At 37.2% G+C, this 18,103-nt stretch overlaps 1 protein-coding gene across 1 annotated transcript in view; it reads left to right on the top strand.

Annotated features, from left to right (window-relative positions):
• Positions 1 to 18,103, top strand: part of UMAD1 (UBAP1-MVB12-associated (UMA) domain containing 1) — a 43,960-nt gene that overhangs the window by 1,503 nt on the left and 24,354 nt on the right. The window contains exon 2 of the mRNA XM_063450744.1: positions 12,147 to 12,254. Within this exon, the coding sequence (XP_063306814.1) occupies positions 12,170 to 12,254 (85 nt within the window). The 5' untranslated portion in view covers positions 12,147 to 12,169. The remainder of the gene's footprint in view (positions 1 to 12,146; positions 12,255 to 18,103) is intronic.

Genomic DNA, 18,103 nt, shown 5'->3' with positions numbered 1-18,103 from the left:
AACACTAACACACTCTAACACTAACACACACACACACTAACACACACACTCACTAACACTAACACACACTCTAACACTAACACACACTCACTAACACACACACTAACACACACACTAACACACACACTCACTAACACACACTCACTAACACTAACACACACTCACTAACACACACTCACTAACACACACTCACTAACACACACTCACTAACACTAACACACTCACTAACACCAACACACACACTCACTAACACCAACACACACACTCACTAACACCAACACACACACTCACTAACACCAACACACACACTCACTAACACCAACACACACACTCACTAACACACACACTCACTAACACTAACACACTCACTAACACACACACTCACTAACACTAACACACTCACTAACATTGACACTCAAACTTTTTTTTTTTTTATCCCCCCCAGCCTCCTTACCTGTGGGAGAGCTGGGGGGATTCCCTGGGGTCCAGTGGTGTTGCTGGCCAGGCTGCCACCCGGCTGGCTGGCGGGCGCGCGAGGGAGCACTGTCCCCTGGGTGCTCCCTCTTCAGCTCCCTTGCGCGCCGCGTACTGATGCCGGAGCCGGAAGATGACGTCATCTTCCGGCTCCGGTTTCAGTGCGGTGCGCGAGGGAGCTGAAGAGGGAGCACCCAGGGGACAGTGCTCCCTCGCGCGCCCGCCAGCCAGCCGGGTGACAGCAGGGCCAGCCTCGGGGGGCCCGGAGGTGGCCGGCTCCTGGGCCCCCCAGCAGAAGAGGCTGGCCCAGTGACCTACATACCTCGGTCGCATGGCGGCCGGGCCCCCTGGTGGGCCGGGCCCGGTCGCAGCCTCGACCCCTGCGACCCTGGTATGTACGCCACTGGGTGAGACCTGTTTCTAAGACCCACACAAAATAATAGATCTATTCTTGACCTTTAAATGAGCACTCCAAGCACCATAGCTGTTTGGTAACCATTAGATTTTTTTTTACCTGGGGTACACAGTCTCCCCACTTGCTGGGAACTCTTTGCTCTGAGCTAAGCCAGTAGTGCAGGCCAGTGAATTCACACTGAATTTCACATTTAAGGCCAAAGTAGTCAATTTGGAAGCGTATAAATATATCATAAAGTGGAGCACAAAAGAGAATAAAAAAAAATGATTAATAATAATTTATATGGGAAAACAAGGGGCTGGCTGCACTCACCTTTGGTTTCCCATATATATATTTAGGAGTCTAGCCAGCTCCTTGGTTTTGCACCGCCCCCTGTCACAGGTGTCTCATCTCAGGACCCTATTTAAGCCTTGTACTGCAGAGAACTCAAGATGGAAGGATTTCCCCAAGTGAGTAGCTCATTTAGTAGACAGTTGGCAGTGAGAGTAGGACCTGCCAAAGATGGGGTACATTGACGTTTGTGGCAGGCTTATGCAATGTATGATCATATAGTGTAACTAAACCCCAAATCTGTCAGCATCAAAGTAGCTGTTTAGTTGATAAGTGAGTGCGCTGGATTTCTATTTTTAAATTAATAATTTATAAACACACAAAAATAAAATGTAAATTGTAAATTATAAAAGGTGTAAAAAGAGGCAAGAGAATATTAGCCTGGATTTTAAATCAGTCTGTAGATGAAGTGTTCGTCTCTCCCGGGTATACATCACATGCCAAACAGTCAGTCTCCGGGTTGGTGTATTCTACTGGGCTTCAGAGTAATTTGATGGAATTTGCTACAACCTCTGTCCTAAGCCGGAGGCGAAACTTGTAGACGTTTTAAATACTATTGCATTTTATTTGTCCACATAATGGATTTCAAATATTGGAATAAGTGACCTTTTATTGTGTCTTCTTTCTTACTGTGTTATTATTTTTTTAACTTGGCTAACATTGATATTAACATCCTGTAAAAGCTATTTGTTATGAATTATTTTCCTCAAGACAGTCTAGATTTGGAGGGAAATTTTTCTTTTTTTTTTTTTTTTTATAGTTTTTCATTTTTATTTGACAGACATACAAAACATTTCCATCCACAATAGTATATTTAAAAAATAAACAGAAACCATTTTCCCCGAATTGTATAAGACATAAAACTGAAACATTGCCATATTCCCATTAATGCATATTCCAAATCACTTATCTTGTGCTCAGAAATGTTATCACATAGAGTTTTATTTATTTATTTATTATTATTTTATTTTATATAAAATATTTTACCAGGAAAGATACATTGAGATTTCTCTCGTTTTCAAGTATGTCCTGGGTATGTCCTGAGTTAATCCATATAACATAATAACATGATCACCAAACATGCCAATATTGTAATCCTACTTTTTCTCTACAATTAAAGTGCATTATATATATCCATATAAATCCTCCTAATTTTTCTTATTTATATAGCACCACACCTTGACTAGTTGACTTCATGTGCCTTCATTACTGTGAAAGACGTAACACACAATACAAAGACAAACACTATCATGCATTGCACTCTACTTGGGGAGTATCAGTGGACCCTCTATTACATTACCTTATATTCGAAAAGAAAAAGAAAATACTCTAATTACTCTGTCCAGTTTGTATTTCCATACTCTCCATTTTTTTCTTCCAAAAATTACTGACATCTCTAATTTTAACTGACTGGTATCCCAAGGCCTCCATGGTTAATTGATATTGGACTTGTGAATGTAATTGGACCTGTGTGAAATTCGCATTACTCTTCCAATTCCTTGCGATTATTATTTTTATTGCTGCCACAAAGTGGACATATATACATTTTTCTTTGAATTGGAGTGATTGTAAATTTAAATGAAATAAACCATTATGATGGCCTCTAGGGATATTTACCTCTGTAATATACTCCAGTGTTTCAAAGGCCATGTACCACAAATTTTTTACCTTACTGCATTCCCACCATATATGTCCAAAAGTCCCCTCTTTTTCGTTACATCTCCAGCACAATGGAGAATTAGAGGTATACATTTTGGACATTCTAGTTGGAACTAGATACCAACGGTTCATTAATTTAAACAATACCTCAAGAAGACTCAAACAATGGATTATTTTACTTGTTTTCAATAATACTTGGTCCCATTCAGTCTTAAAAAATCTGTACATTTAGTTCTTTGCTCCATTTCTGAATATTTACATTCATAATTGGTGCTTCAATTTGAAGAAGAGCACTCCTTGCTTTTGAAACTATTTGCGGTACATTCTCATTTTTTAATAGAGCAGTCAAATTTTCTATTCCCTCTGTGGGTCGAGGTAACAAAAATTGTTTGATGAAACCTCTGATTCTTAAGTAATTATACCACTCCTGCCTGGGTAACGAAAATTCTTGTGTCAGATTTTCAAATGATTTAATTTTATCTCCTAATATTATTTGATTTATATAATTATTGCCTTTCCCTGTCCACTCACTTATATTTATATCTTTCATCCTTAACTGTATAATGCAAAGCTTAGAATTTCCCAATATTTGGTTACCTATTCCGCTGTTGATCCTCATCTTTTCCCACTCCATCAGAATTGATTTCAAGCAATTATTTAAAGAACAAACCTTCTTGATTCTTTCATCCCGTTTAGTTAACCAAATCAATTGATACAATTTTTCAGTTTCTACCATCTCCATTTCTAATTGGTACCAGCCCACTTCCTCAGAGCTTAAGAGTTGCGTCTTATATATATGGAACATCATATTAGCTAAATAGGTTATATTCACATTAGGAAAATGTATACCTCCTTTCCTAAACTTATGCATCAAAAGTTTTTTTTATTCATTCTCGGCCTTTGTCCTTTCCATATAAAATTGTTTATATCTCGTTGTATCATAGATAACCATGGTTGTGGCATTCTCAAGGGGATCATACGAAAAAGATAGGACCATTTAGGGAGTAAATACGAGTTGACCAAATTAATTCTACCCCACCAAGATAGTTCAATTTGTCTCCATCTTTTTAATGACTCATGAGTTGATCTAAATGTTTTTAAGAAATTTGTTTGCATCGTATCTTTTAAGTCATCAGTAATTGTTTTTCCCAGATAAGATAATGTATTTTTATTACAATTAAATTTATAATTTTCTTTTATATTTAGACTACATTCCCTGGAGATGTTAATAGCTAAAAAAGTAGATTTAGTTACGTTTATTTTATAATTTCAAACCAGACTGTAATTATCTACCTCTTCCATCAGGGCACCAAGAGATTCGACAGGGTCGGTTAGGGTCAAAATCAGATCATCTGCATATAAATTTAGTTTGAATTCTTTCTCTCTGTATCTAAAGCCTTTTATTCGAGAATTATTTCTTATATTAATAGCTAGAATCTCCATTGTCATAATATATAAAATGGGCGATAAGGGACAACCCTGTCTTGTTCCATTGTTTAATGTAAACCAGTCTGCACATATATTTGGGGCCACTGTTCTTGCTGTTGGACCTTCATATAATGCCAGAATTGCATTAAGCATCCATCCCTGTATGCCAAATTTTTCCATAGTTTTCTTTAAAAAGACCCAACCGACCCTGTCAAAAGCTTTCTCGGCATCTACTGCCAATAGGAATAAAGATTTTTTATTTCTTCGAGCAGCATCTATTAAATCCAAGAGTCTTCTAGAATTATCTACTGGATCTCTCCCCTGTACAAAACCAATTTGATCGTTTTTTATGATGTTATCCATGAATCCCTTTAATCTATAGGCCAGAACTGATGAAAAGATCTTAACGTCTGTATTGATTAACGAAATAGGTCTATAGTTTTCCACCTTTTGAAGGATCTTTATTTAGTTTTAAGAATTGGGAGGATATTTGCTCTCAACATTTCGGTGGGAAATTTGCCTACTGACACGATTTCATTAAACATATCAGTTAAATGCCGAGCTATACGGTTTTTGAAAGATTTATAAAATAGATTTGCAAAACCATCTGGACCTGGCGTCTTATCTGGTTTTAAATTGTTTATTGCTTCCTCCACTTCTTGGACTGTAATAAAAGCATTTAGCTTATTTCTTAGTTCTACCGTGAGTTTAGGTGTCTTAGTTTTACTCAAATAGTCCTCCTCGTTTGTTGTCGAAGGAGTTCATTTATACAAACCCTCATAATACTTATTAAATCTCTCTCCTATTTTTTTTGGGTCCAAGTAAACCCCTTCATCATCCGCTATCTTTACTATTTTACTGGATCCAATTTTATCTCTTAGCTTTTTTTGTCATAATTCTATCTGCTCGGTTCCCCTTATAATAATAATTTGCTTTAAGTTTATTCAAAACCTTTGCATTCTTTTCTAAAAGGAAATTATTGATTTTATTCTGAATATTTTTCAGAGCATCTGCATTTTCCTTAGAGCGAGACTGCTTATTCTAATTTGAGGCCCTGTTTAATTCTTCTTGGAAGGTCAGAAAAAGTTTATTATTTTCTACTTTCTATCTTGTTTGTATACTTATTATGTTACCTCTCATGGTAGATTTAAATGCACACCAATTATTTATATATGAGGTATCATTCGGATTGTTTTCAAGAAAAAAAATTTAAATTTGTTTATCCAGTATATCAAGATTAATCTTAGATTTTAACAAATTATCATCCATACTCCAAGTATCGCGATTAATCCTGATCCATTGGTTTTTTCGTCTCCCACATATTAATACTATGATCTGACCAGGTATTATCAAGTATTTTAAAGTATTTAATATTTGTTAATGCTATTGCATTACCCCAAACCATGTCTATACGAGAGTAAGACAGACGTACACGCGAAAAAAACGTATATTCCAATGAATCGGGATTGATCGTCCTCCATAAATCAAAGTAGTCAAAATAATTCATATTTCTCTTAATAGATTTTGCTAGCTTGTCTGTTCTTTTTTGATGTAATAATATTGAAGTTGTCTTTTTATCTAATATCGGGTCCAATACGCTATTAAAATCCCCAGCTACCAGACATATGCCTATTTTGATGGATTCCACTAAGACTAAAACTTTTTTTAGGGTTGGAGCAGGAAAATCATTAGGGAGATATATATTTGTCAACGTATAGGGTATCTCATTCAATTTACAACAAACTATAACGTATCTACCTTCCTTATCTTTAATTTGATGTAATATATCCAATTTTAATGTATGGGAAAAAACTATTGCTACTCCTCTTTTTTCCCACTTAATGAAGCATGTATCACTGTAGGGAATTTTAATCCACCCCAACCATGGTTATCCGTATCTATCCAATGGGTTTCTTGAAAGAAACCTACTTCCACTTTATTTATTAACATATAATTATATATAAGAGATTTTTTTGTTTGGAGAATTTAGACCCTGGACATTAACCGAGATCATCTTTACCATTTTAAATCATAGAACAATAGTGCCACTGACCCCAAGAGAGTTGCAATGCATTTACATAAAACACAAATAGTCCATTTCACATAGACCAAAAACAGCCTTATGGGAAATAATCCCAGTCTGGCCCAACACAGCCTGACTCCTGGGAGGTTGTCTTTCGACTCGCCCCTCAAGGGCCATCTATGTCCTCGTAATATGGTATCTTTGATTACCATATCTCGGTATTTGTGTCAATATAGCATCTAGAGTGACCGAAAATCATGCTCCTTATTTATGTAAACACCCTTCTCTTCCAGAAAGGAAAAGAAAAAAAAAATATAGCATTTAGAGTGACCGAAAATCATGCTCCTTATTTATGTAAACACCCTTCTCTTCCAGAAAGGGGAAAAAAAAAAAAAAAAAAAACCTTTATCGGAAAGCAAATCCTCATACATTATTTTAACACTTTATACATTTCCCCGCTGTGTATACATGACCAATCCCTTCATTGTATTAATTCATACCATACTTCTTATACATATTACCAGTACATCTAACTTCCAATTTCACCAAAGGTTATTCTATACATTTTTATTATTTTTTTTCTCCTTCCCCTTCTTTTTCTCTATCCTATTCTTACCCCCCACGCTCTCCCTATCTTTAATATCGTGATATAGTGAAAAAAAAAAAAACCTTATATAATTTAAAAGTATTACATTTCATCCTAAATCCAGTGTATGTTTCTTTATATATGTTCGTTAATTACCTTTATCGGAAAGCAAATCCTTATACATTATTTTAACACTTTATACATTTCCCCGCTGTGTATACATGACCCATCCCTTCATTGTATTAATTCATACCATATACATATTACCAGTACATCTAACTTCCAATTTCACCAATGGTTATTCTATACATTTAAATTATTATTTTCTCCTTCCCCTTCTTTTTCTCTATCCTTTCTTACCCCCCCCCCCCCCCCTTGCTGAAACTTTTCCGCCATGTTCTTGTATAAAAAGATAAATCTGGAAAAAATTTCAGATCCTTAAATCTCTCTTCCAAGACCGGGTTACTTTTTAATGAGCTCAATATTTTGTTTTTAATATGGAAAGATTGAAATTTAACTATTACGTCTCTTGGTAATGATTCTGCTATATTTCTGGGTCTAGGTAGCCTATGGAATCTTTCTAATTCATAGTCTTTTAAACCGACTTGAGATAATAACGACTCAAAATATTTCATTAGAATTTTTTTTAATGTTATGTCGTCAACTTGTTCAGGGATATTGCGAATTCTTATATTGGTTCTCCTGGAACGATCTTCCAAATCATTTAATTTACCCTCTAATTGTTCTACTTTAGATTGCAAATCTGTCGTTATTAACTCTATATGTACATATTTTAACTCAGTTTGCATCATCTTGGACTCTATGGATTCCAGTTGAACTTTCATACTTCTTAATTCTTGTTTTAAATCCAATGATCCTTTTTGAATATCTTCTTTAATATTCTCCTGAAATTTATCCAAGTAATTAATTAGTCTCTTCAGTGAGGGGTTTTCCTGCTTGTGGAGCATGAGAGGGATTAGAGTAGCATTTGGGGGGAGGGGGAATTATCCTGGTTTTCAGAAATCGATTGAGATTTATTTTGGGAAGGGGAGAAATATCCTGATAACCTTTTCTCTGTAATGGTGTTTTTTTTTTCCTCTCTTTCTCTTTTCTTCTTGTGGTTTTCTGGCTGCCATTTTGTAAAGTTTATATATTTTTCCTTTTTTTTTTCTCTCTTTTTCTTTCTTTCCCTTTCCTTTCTTTCTCTTCTTCCCTCCCTCCCTTTTCTCTCTTCTTTCCTTTTTTTTCAGGGAGCAAATCTGTGTCTTATTCTCAATATTTCGGTATTCAACTTTATAGGATCTTATAACTTTTCTCCCCTCCACTTTCTCCTTTTAGTTTGTAATGATTCTCTGCTTTATACTTTCTTCCCTTCTCACCACCCTTCTCTCTTTCACCCTCTCACTTCCACTGTTACAATCAAAGTTTTAAGGAGTTCACTTAACTTTTCTGCTGTTTGCAGTCTCTTCACTCCTCTCCAATACCGGCTCAATTTCAGCGTTCGTTACCTCGCCAGATTTATTCTGGCTTGAAGCTAACAGTAACAAAACCCCACAGTTGCCGCAAATGACTCCCTCTCAACGAGCCGCCATAACCCCCGCCGGCCATCCTTCCACCATATCGCCCCTCCTCTCACGCAGACACTCGCCTATGTCATAGCGCACCAGCAATCCTCGGAGGGAAATTTTTCAAGGCATAAACTTGCCATTCTGGGGCAAAGAGCTAAATAAAAAGCAATTCCCATAGAAACTATTAGAATGTGTCTTAACATTTAGAACTTTTTACGTAAAAAATAGCACCTGTTTTGACTTCATTCATTTCCCAATCTTCATTGTTTTCTTTGCTTTAAGAAGTTACAGTGCTATCCTCTTCATCAGAATCACATTCCTTGACCTTTCCAGATGCCGGATCTTGGCAAAGAAACATGTCAAGAAGTCTATCTTAACCCACAAGTGTTGGATCATGGATGATTACCCAATCCTCCAACATGGCATCCTTGGTAGGGGATAGTAGACTTTCAGGAACCATAGGAGCTGCCCACTTCAATATTTGGGGACAGAGTGTTACCATCTGTGTCACTTCCTAGAGTGTGAATCTTTCATTCCCATGGTTTTTTAGGATCCCTGCCAAGTTCAGCCTAATTTGTATTTTTTTATTAATGCCTGCAATCTATTTAACCCTGGGAAGAAAACAACCTTTCTGAGAATGATTGATTCATTTTCTTATGTGACTGATTCAAAGCTTATAGTCACACAGCAAAAAGAAAAAAATGAATTGATGGGGTATACATACATTCTCATGTGATTTACTGCCAGAGTGTCTTGTGATACTTTTCTTCTGCTTTCATAATGTGCTAGATGCGTCTGTGCTTTGGGTTTTGTAATTTTGAAACCTTTGCACAGAGGAAAAGCAAAAACAAGTTGTGTTTGCAATACCCTTCTTGTTCGAGTGCATAGCTTTCTTCCCCCTCAAATATTACAAAACCAGGTTTAATGACGTGCTTATTTAGTTTCCAAGTTTTAGTCTATAAAGGTTAGAGAAAAAAATACGTGTTAGAAAATTAGTTTTTGCCTATTCTAAGAATTCTCTATTTTTGATTTGAAGAGTTAAGCATACATGAAAATATATATTCAGCCATGTTGAGTTATAGTGTGATGGATTCATCCTTCATTTCTAACAATAATTGCAGACTCAGTCGTTTTGTCCATGACCCCATTCAGCTCAGTTACTGAGCAGTTCACATTGCCAGACTGGTGCATTTGTGTGCCTTGCAGGGACTGAGATCCGACTCGATGTAATTGCGGCCTAGCAAGTCTTGACTCGAAGTGGTGGCCTACCTCCCTGTGGGGAATCAAGCAGACTCTGCAGTGACGTAACTTTTTCCCACCCTCTGGACCGGTGGGGGTTGCAGTCCATACCGAGGGAGCTCTCTGCAGCTGCACTAGCTCAGTGCAAGCTACAGTTGCAGCACGCAAAATGGCGGCTATATTCACTCGAAGCGCACCCAGACAAATGCAACAAGGGATGGAACAACCCAGCCCCACTAAGCAAATCTAGTGGCTGGATGAGCTCCTTGATAACTTCTGGGCCTCCCTGGTGGTGCATTAGACGGCCTCATTGTCTTAACCTTGTGAAGAGATTCGGGGGAGCGGGTCCAGGTCGTTGGGGGAGTCTCCTCTGGGCAATCACTCTTCTCCAGCGAAAGAATCCACAACTGCTAGCCCGCTCGGTCCTAGGGCCAAGGGGGCAAGAGCAAGACCCCGAGGAATTACCCGCAAAGGCAGAGGACCTACAGCCACCAGCGATAAAGAAACCTCAAGGTCGCTTTGTTTCCCTCCTCCAGGGCTGGACTTTATCTGGGCTCTCAAGACTGTGGCACTAAGGTTCCAACCTTTAAACCGGCCCGGGGCTTGATTTGTGCCCAACTTAACACACCAGAAGCCGTTGCCTCTTGGACCCTAGGCATGCCTGCCTTATGCTTCCCAGTCTTGGGTATAGGCTGACTGATTAATCACCTTCCAGGGAAGTTCCACTGCATAACTATTAGGAATTCCCCATCTGCACTACTAGCTGCCACGCTTCATGTAGCCTTTTGTCCGTTATCATCTTGATTAGCTATGAGCTTTCTATGCCTGTTTATCATGTATTTTGTCTATCTTTACAGTTTGTTTCCCACTATATATGGCTAGATACAGCGACGTTCTAATGATTCCTGTCTATAATGTGATTATTCACATTATTTTTTAGAAAGAGAAGAGACTGAAAAAGGTTAACTAAAACAAAGTATCCCCAAAGCCAGTCTTTATACCCTTGCTAAGAAATGCTCTATTAGTGTGAAGCGGCAAATGTACTAATCATAGAGCAAAAAGAAAGAACTAAAGAAAATAATAAATTTTTAATACCCCCATTTGGGGAACAGTAAGGTGTAATTAAAATAAAAAGTGTATAGGTCATAAGAAACTTATGTAGTTTAAAATAAGTACCTCTGCTATTGTTTTGTCTATTGTTAGGACAAGTCTGACCATTCTGCTGATGCTTCACTCATGAACGTAGCCAATGTAAGCCTAGCTTGTTTATTTTTATATAAAAAAAAAGTTTGTTATTTAGTATAACAACTGCATCATTGATCTGTTATAACTGCTTTAACTCTGATTTCTTTATTCTGTAATACTGTTCGCTTGCCTCAATAAAAGAGAGGAAAAATTCAGCCTTTTCTTTGAATATTTATTCTTTAACCCCTTAAGGACACATGACATGTGTGACATGTCATGATTCCCTTTTATTCCAGAAGTTTGGTCCTTAAGGGGTTAAACTGAAGTTGTGTGTTAAATCTCTTGGCCCTCTAGTGTTGTGTAAAAAAAAAAAAATATATATATATATATATATATATATATATATATATATATATATATATATATATATATATAAATAAATAAATAAAACTACCTGGCCACTTCCTCTCCCAAATCAAATGAGAAGTGGTACATCTTGTTTTCTTTGTTATTCCAAGAACCATTACCACTTCACTGTTTTCAAGTGGTCATAATGCTTGGAAATGTGCATCATTTTGTTTCGGAGCACACCACATCCAGATATGCCGCACATTGCTTCTTTGTTATTAGCCAGTCCTGAGGAGGATTCCGTGCATATATGAGCATCTATTATCAGCAGGCATAGCATACTAGCAGCAAACATGATGCTCGATAAGGGTATCATATGGATTAGTGGTAATATTATATCTATGGACCTTGCAGGTCTTTAATGGAAAAATTACATCTGAGGTCGCTAGACACTATAACCTGTTCAATGCAATATAGCAATTACAGTGGCTATAGCGTCTCTTTAAAGGAACACTAGGCACCATAACAAGTTCATCAAAAGTAAGTTATTGTGGTGCCAGGAGACCCCTGGTGCTGGCTCACCTTTTGGGGTTAAACTGTTCTCGAATGGTTTAACCCCAAAGTCTTTGTTCCAGCACCGGATCTCTATTCATAAAACTGCCTTTACAAAAGATAAGTTTTCGTTCAAGCCACTTTTATGAATGGGAAGCCATTGATTACATGTGAGCGTCAGCTGACCGCTCTAAGCCAACCAGTGTGTCCGAGCCTTTTGGCTTCCAGACTTTGAGCAAGTGGAAGGGGAGAAGAGTAGGGACAGTGCGACAACTCTAGACATTAAAATTATTTTTAGTAGCTTCAATATTATTACATTCTAAATTTTGTGTCTTGCAGATTCAAGATTTGCATTGTGAAAAATGTTCAGCTTTTTCAGGAAAAGCCAGGATGCAACAAAGAAGCCAACCATTCAAGAAAAAGAGGTTGAAGATTTTGTTCTACTGGGTAAGTAGGATGTTGTGTTTTGACTTTTTTTTTTTATTTTGCCTTTCACTAACGAAAACGTATTTTCAAATATGTCTAATTTTTTCATGTGCATTTCTTCAAGCTTAGACATTTTTGTTGCGTTTTATACACTTTTTAAATGAGCAGGTTACAATCTTAAATGTTTTTCAAATTACTATGCACATCATATTGAGCGGATTTCTGGAATAAATAAATTGGAGACACAGTCATGCCAAACTTGATGAAAGCTAACGTGTCCGAGACAAGGAATGAGAAGAATGGGGGGATTTTGCAGGACAGGAGTGGGGCAGGTCTGGAGGGGTGTTTCAGTGATGTAAATGTTGGTAGAATTGACCAAAAAGAGGCATTTTAGCACTTGCGCAGAGCAAACTGAATCGTTCTTGCATAACCTGAATGCCCTGAATTTAGTTCGCAAAGTTCCGATGTTTCTAATGATGAGGTTGTTTTTGCATTAATTGGGCACACTTCTTTCGGATCCCCAGAAGTGGGAAATCAGAGCACAAACCTGGGATGTTGAGGTAGCAGCCACAAATTATGGCTGTCCCATGAAATCCAGGTGTTTATTGAGATCTGATTTAGAATAGGTGAGTGAATCATAATGTCCAGTTTGCAAAAGAAGGCAAAAGAACATTTGTGGCGTCAACACCCTATTAGGCAACGGACAATATCTTCCTTTCGCTCTCAGACCCCCATAGCGTCCCTACCCAACTGGTTACAACTACTAGCAAAGTTTGGAACAATATCCTACTACAAGAACAACAAAAACACAAGCACTCACAATAGGAATTCCACAACAGCAGTATCTCTCCTAAAACACATTTACAGCTTTTGACTGACGCCTTACATCTATCTCGTATTTAGCAATTCAACTTACAGCAATTCTCATTCCACTGTCTGACAAAATCACAATCACATACATAACTACATATAAACAGACAAACTTTAACCCCTTAAGGACCAAACTTCTGGAATAAAAGGGAATCATGACATGTCACACACGTCATGTGTCCTTAAGGGGTTAAAGGATCACTATAGGGTCAGAAACACACACATGTATTCCTGACCCTATAGTGCTAAACCCACCATTTAGGTGGCTTGCCCCCCTATAAAAGTTTAAAACTCACCTTCTTTAAAGCTGCCAGTGCTGGCTCCACCCCTTTGTGACATCCTCAAAATGGCAGATTTTTAGCCAATCCAATGTTTTCCCATAGGGAAAGTATTGGATTGGCTAAAATCGGCATGGGGACAGGGCCAAATGCCGTTTTGGCCAATCAGGACCTCCTCATAGAGATGCATTGAATCAATGCATCTCTATGAGGAAAATTCAGTGTCTCTATGCAGAGCAGCCCTGAGCTAGGAAGCCCCTCAAGTGGCCATCTAAGGAGTGGACACTTGGAGGTGTCCCTAGGGGCAGTGTAAACACTGCCTTTTCTCTGTAAAGGCAGTGTTTACATGAAAATGCCTGAAGGGAGCTATTATACTCACCAGAACAACTACATTAAGCTGTAGTTGTTCTGGTGACTATAGTGTCCCTTTAAAGGCTTGGGTTGGATTAGAGTTGTCCTGGATAGGTAGAATCAATTCTATTAAAATGTCCATTCTCCCTATATTCCTGTATCTCTTCAGAACCACCCCTATAGCTTTCCACAATACACTGCTAGCGAACTTCCAGAGATAACCACATACATCTGGAAAAAGAATCCACCCAGGAAACCCCATAACACTTGCCAGCTACACCCAACAAAGGAACGCCTGGGCTCCCAGACATAAAGAAATACTATATAGCTGCATCCTGCTGGGGAATGCTCTTTTATGACAATACAACATGCTCCAACTCATATGAATCCCTAAGCATAGATTACTACTACTCTATATGCTCTTTTATGACCATACAACATGCTCCAACTCATATGAATCCCTAAGCATAGATTACTACTACTCTATATGCTCTTTTATGACCATACAACATGCTCAAACTCATATGAATCCCTAAGCATAGATTACTACTACTCTATAATGCACTAAACAAGACAAAACATTTCCTATATATGTGGCGTGCTTGGGCTACACCGCTCCTGCTATCCGCTTACATTATCCCTGTTCTCATCCCTGAAATTCTATACCCCTGACCTTAACATAGCTTCATGGCTAACAAGGGAATTGAACCTGCTGGCGGTGAGCTCAAGACACAGGCATTATTTCTCCTTTTTTCTAGCTTGTCCAGCCCTAAAGCAAATTTGGGAGCACGTGTGCCATACTATTTCTAAAACCACATCCCCACTTATTTCCAACACACTAGAAGGATTATTCCTCAATATTTTCCCTCCAAACATTAGACGACCAAAAAAAGATCTTGTAATGCATATTCTTGTAGCAGCTAAAACGGCAATAGCATCCCACTGGCAATCTATAGTTTTCCCCTCTATATAGGAAGTTAAATCCTAGGTGGACAAGGCTAAGTTATATGAAGCAATGTCCCACTGAATTTCTGGAATCACCTCTAAATTGGAAATCGAGGTGATAACTGCTCTCTTCCCACGTATATTCTCCCTCTCTCCCTCTCTCCCTCCCCCCAACCAGGCTCAGAGCAGCCCACCATCGCCTCTGACAGGTACTGATGCAACAGTTTAATCTTCCAATGTTATAAGTTCATATGTGTGATCTCTATATCAAAACTGTCACTGGATCACTGTTGATAATCAAAAAGAATCTCTACTGTTGTTTTCATGTACTTGTTCTTACACAATATACTAAGTTATTGTGCTCTCTAAGTCATAATTCAATAAAACTTTAAATATGGGAAGAATGAAAAAAGCATTATAAGGTGCATAGGGAGGTTTTGTTCCTGAAATACAATAGTTGGGTGTGTTTTTGATAGTTTTTAGAGTGTTTTGAAAAATAAAAAAACCAAAAGTAAAATAAGGTAAATTATATTGAGACAAAAATACCAAAGATCTAGGCTCTGCATTTATAGGGTTTTTTTTTTTCCCTTTAGTATTTAATTTTACATTTGAATTACTAATCTCTATTTTGCCAATACTATTCGACATATATATACTTTACAAGAACCACACTTTATTTCTGAACCATGGTATACCATGGAATCTGAAGCTATCCATGCTTCTAGACTTTACTTCTATATATGGTCATATCCTGGGAAGCTCTCTAGGGACTTGTCTAACTGTCTAATATCTCTGGCTCAATCCCTGGAAATATGGGCTGAAATTAAGAAAATTTGGGGTTTTACTCATCTAATTCCTAGAACGTGTAAACTAAATATATTAGAAAATAATTTAGAGGATCTATCACTGAGACACTGGGCCAACAAAGACACATTAACTCTATCGGATATTATGCAAGGAGACAATATTCTGCCCTTCCAGCAGATCATGGATAATTTTCATATACCGTCTAAAGAAATATTTACTTACCTTCGTATTAAACACTATATCCAGAAACATGTTATTCAATCTTCTTTCCCTTGGGCTAAAGAGTTGCAGCTTTTATTTTGTCATCAAACCGTACCCAAGGTTATTTCTGTTGCTAATTCGCTTTTTAAAGGTTTAGATACCTTCCCTCATAAACTGATAAAAACATGGGAGAATGAATTAAACCTAGTGATTTCTCCAAAGGGCTGGTTTTCTTCTATAATTCTTGTAAATAAATTTGTACATGGCCTAAATCTGACTGTCATTTCAAGCTACTCCACAGATGGTATTACACTCCGACAAGACTGGCTAAAATGTACAATTCCCAAGATTCTACTTGTAGGAGATGTGGTACCTATTCTGGTACATATATCCATATATGGTGGGCTTGCCCAGCACTTAAGTCACTTTGGGCCTGGGCATTTAATATTTTTTCTGAAATATCCCTTAAGGAGGCATCTTTTAATGATATAAATAAAAACCCAGCCTCGGCCCTTCTACATCTGAATTGGCCCTTTAAATCACGTAAATACATCTGTTTAGCTATTCATTGTTTTATCGCAGTTAAAATTACCATTGCGAGACAGTGGAAATCCTCTAATTCTTTTCAGAAAATCTCCCTGATTAACCAAATTAAATTCCAACTGACAATGGCAAATGACATTACCAAAAACTGTTCAGCGGTCTCAAAAAAAAAAGAGACTGGTACTCAACTTGGCTTCAAAATTGCTCTTTATTATATGGTAATTTATAAATTTAATCAAGTAGATTAACTGGAAGTATGGTATTTATAATTTTATCTGGACACTTGATAATAACTCAGGGAATGTATGTAATTAAATCCGTGCTTACTTCTATCGATACATCCCTTTATATTTGTTACTATTTTGCTACAGACATTTGTTTGCGTCATACTAAGGACTTTCTGGCTCTTTAAGGAATTGTTTTTCTTCTTTATTTATTTATTTATTTATTTATTTATTTATTTTTTTGTGTGTGTTTTCCACACTCGACTGATTGTGATATATATATGAACTCACTCTATTTATGAAGGTGACTTATCTGTACCAATCGTCTGTATTATGAATGTTGTATGTATGCACTCTGAATTTTCTTGTACTATAAAAACTAAATTTTCAATAAAAAATTATTTTATTTTACATTTGAATTGAGGGCCTGCAATGGCACACAAGGGCATTTGATGCACATTTTTTAGTAGTCCATGGATCTGTGCACACAACTTGCAAACTCAAATTATGAAAACACAATTTCATATCCACACATGGGAAGACTATCCCAAGATTCTGCATACCAGTCATTTGTACAGTGAGCTCCACGGCCTCCACTGTTAATTACATAATGGTAAACCCTTTCAGCATTGTACATTGTGGTGTAAACAAATTAACTGTCTCTAAACAAATATCTAGCAGGTGCTTTTTCAGTTAAGCAGATAACCTGTCACCAGTTGTTCATGTAAACTCCACAAGATGGCGATATATTATATTGTTGGGTTCCTCTGCAAAAATAAAGAGCTCACTTACTTGTTCACTAAAAATAAAAGAAAACGCAATATTGGGCTTGCTTAGAGAGACAACCATGATTGAAACTTTAGATTAATAAAATCAGTCTATAGATCAGATGCGGTTATCACTTAACTGTCCAGTGTTTGTGGAACTACAACTCTGTGTGGTAGAGCCACCCAGAGACATACCATCTTTTAGGATATTTTCTTGGAATTACGGGATCTGTTAATCCATACAGCTAAATGGTCGCCTGACAATTTACCCCCAACATATTAGTTGTCTGACTACGTTTATTGGATTTTAAAAGTACTATGTTAAATAAAATGTAATTAATTTGAATAATCAGAAGATTGACTGCTCAGCCGCCACATAACAAGCAAAAGTAGGAAACTAGGAAGGAGACTCATAACGTAGATTGCATTCGCTGTGTATATCAGCCCATGCACAATGCAGAAAAATCCAGGTCTTGTGTGTTTGCTTCATCTCAAAGTGGTTTTGATCAGACTTATCAAAAACTAGATATTGCTAAAGGATGTTCATTATGTCTTTTCTTATTAGCATAACATTTCACCCATTTTTTTTGTAATTAGATTGGTTTTGTATTTGTCAAATAAAACAATTTGTAGAATATCCAACTATTAAACATTCAATGAATGAAAAGCAAGAGGATATTCACTGCTTGTCCAGTCCAAAGGGGAGCTAGGTCACCAAATCCGGGGTCTCTCTTGTCCCGTAGAGAGAGAAGCAGAAAAAAAACAGAGAGGAAGGTGCAGCGCCTGGAATGTCCGGTTTTTTTTTATGTGTGTGTGTGTGTGTGTATATGTGTGTGTGTATATGTGTATATATATATATATATATATATATATATATATATATA

The sequence above is a fragment of the Pelobates fuscus genome, chromosome 4 (assembly GCF_036172605.1).
Source record: "Pelobates fuscus isolate aPelFus1 chromosome 4, aPelFus1.pri, whole genome shotgun sequence".
Lineage (NCBI taxonomy): Eukaryota > Metazoa > Chordata > Amphibia > Anura > Pelobatidae > Pelobates > Pelobates fuscus.
The sequence above is the reverse complement of the archived record's forward strand: the minus strand, read 5'-3'. Positions and strand labels throughout refer to the sequence as shown.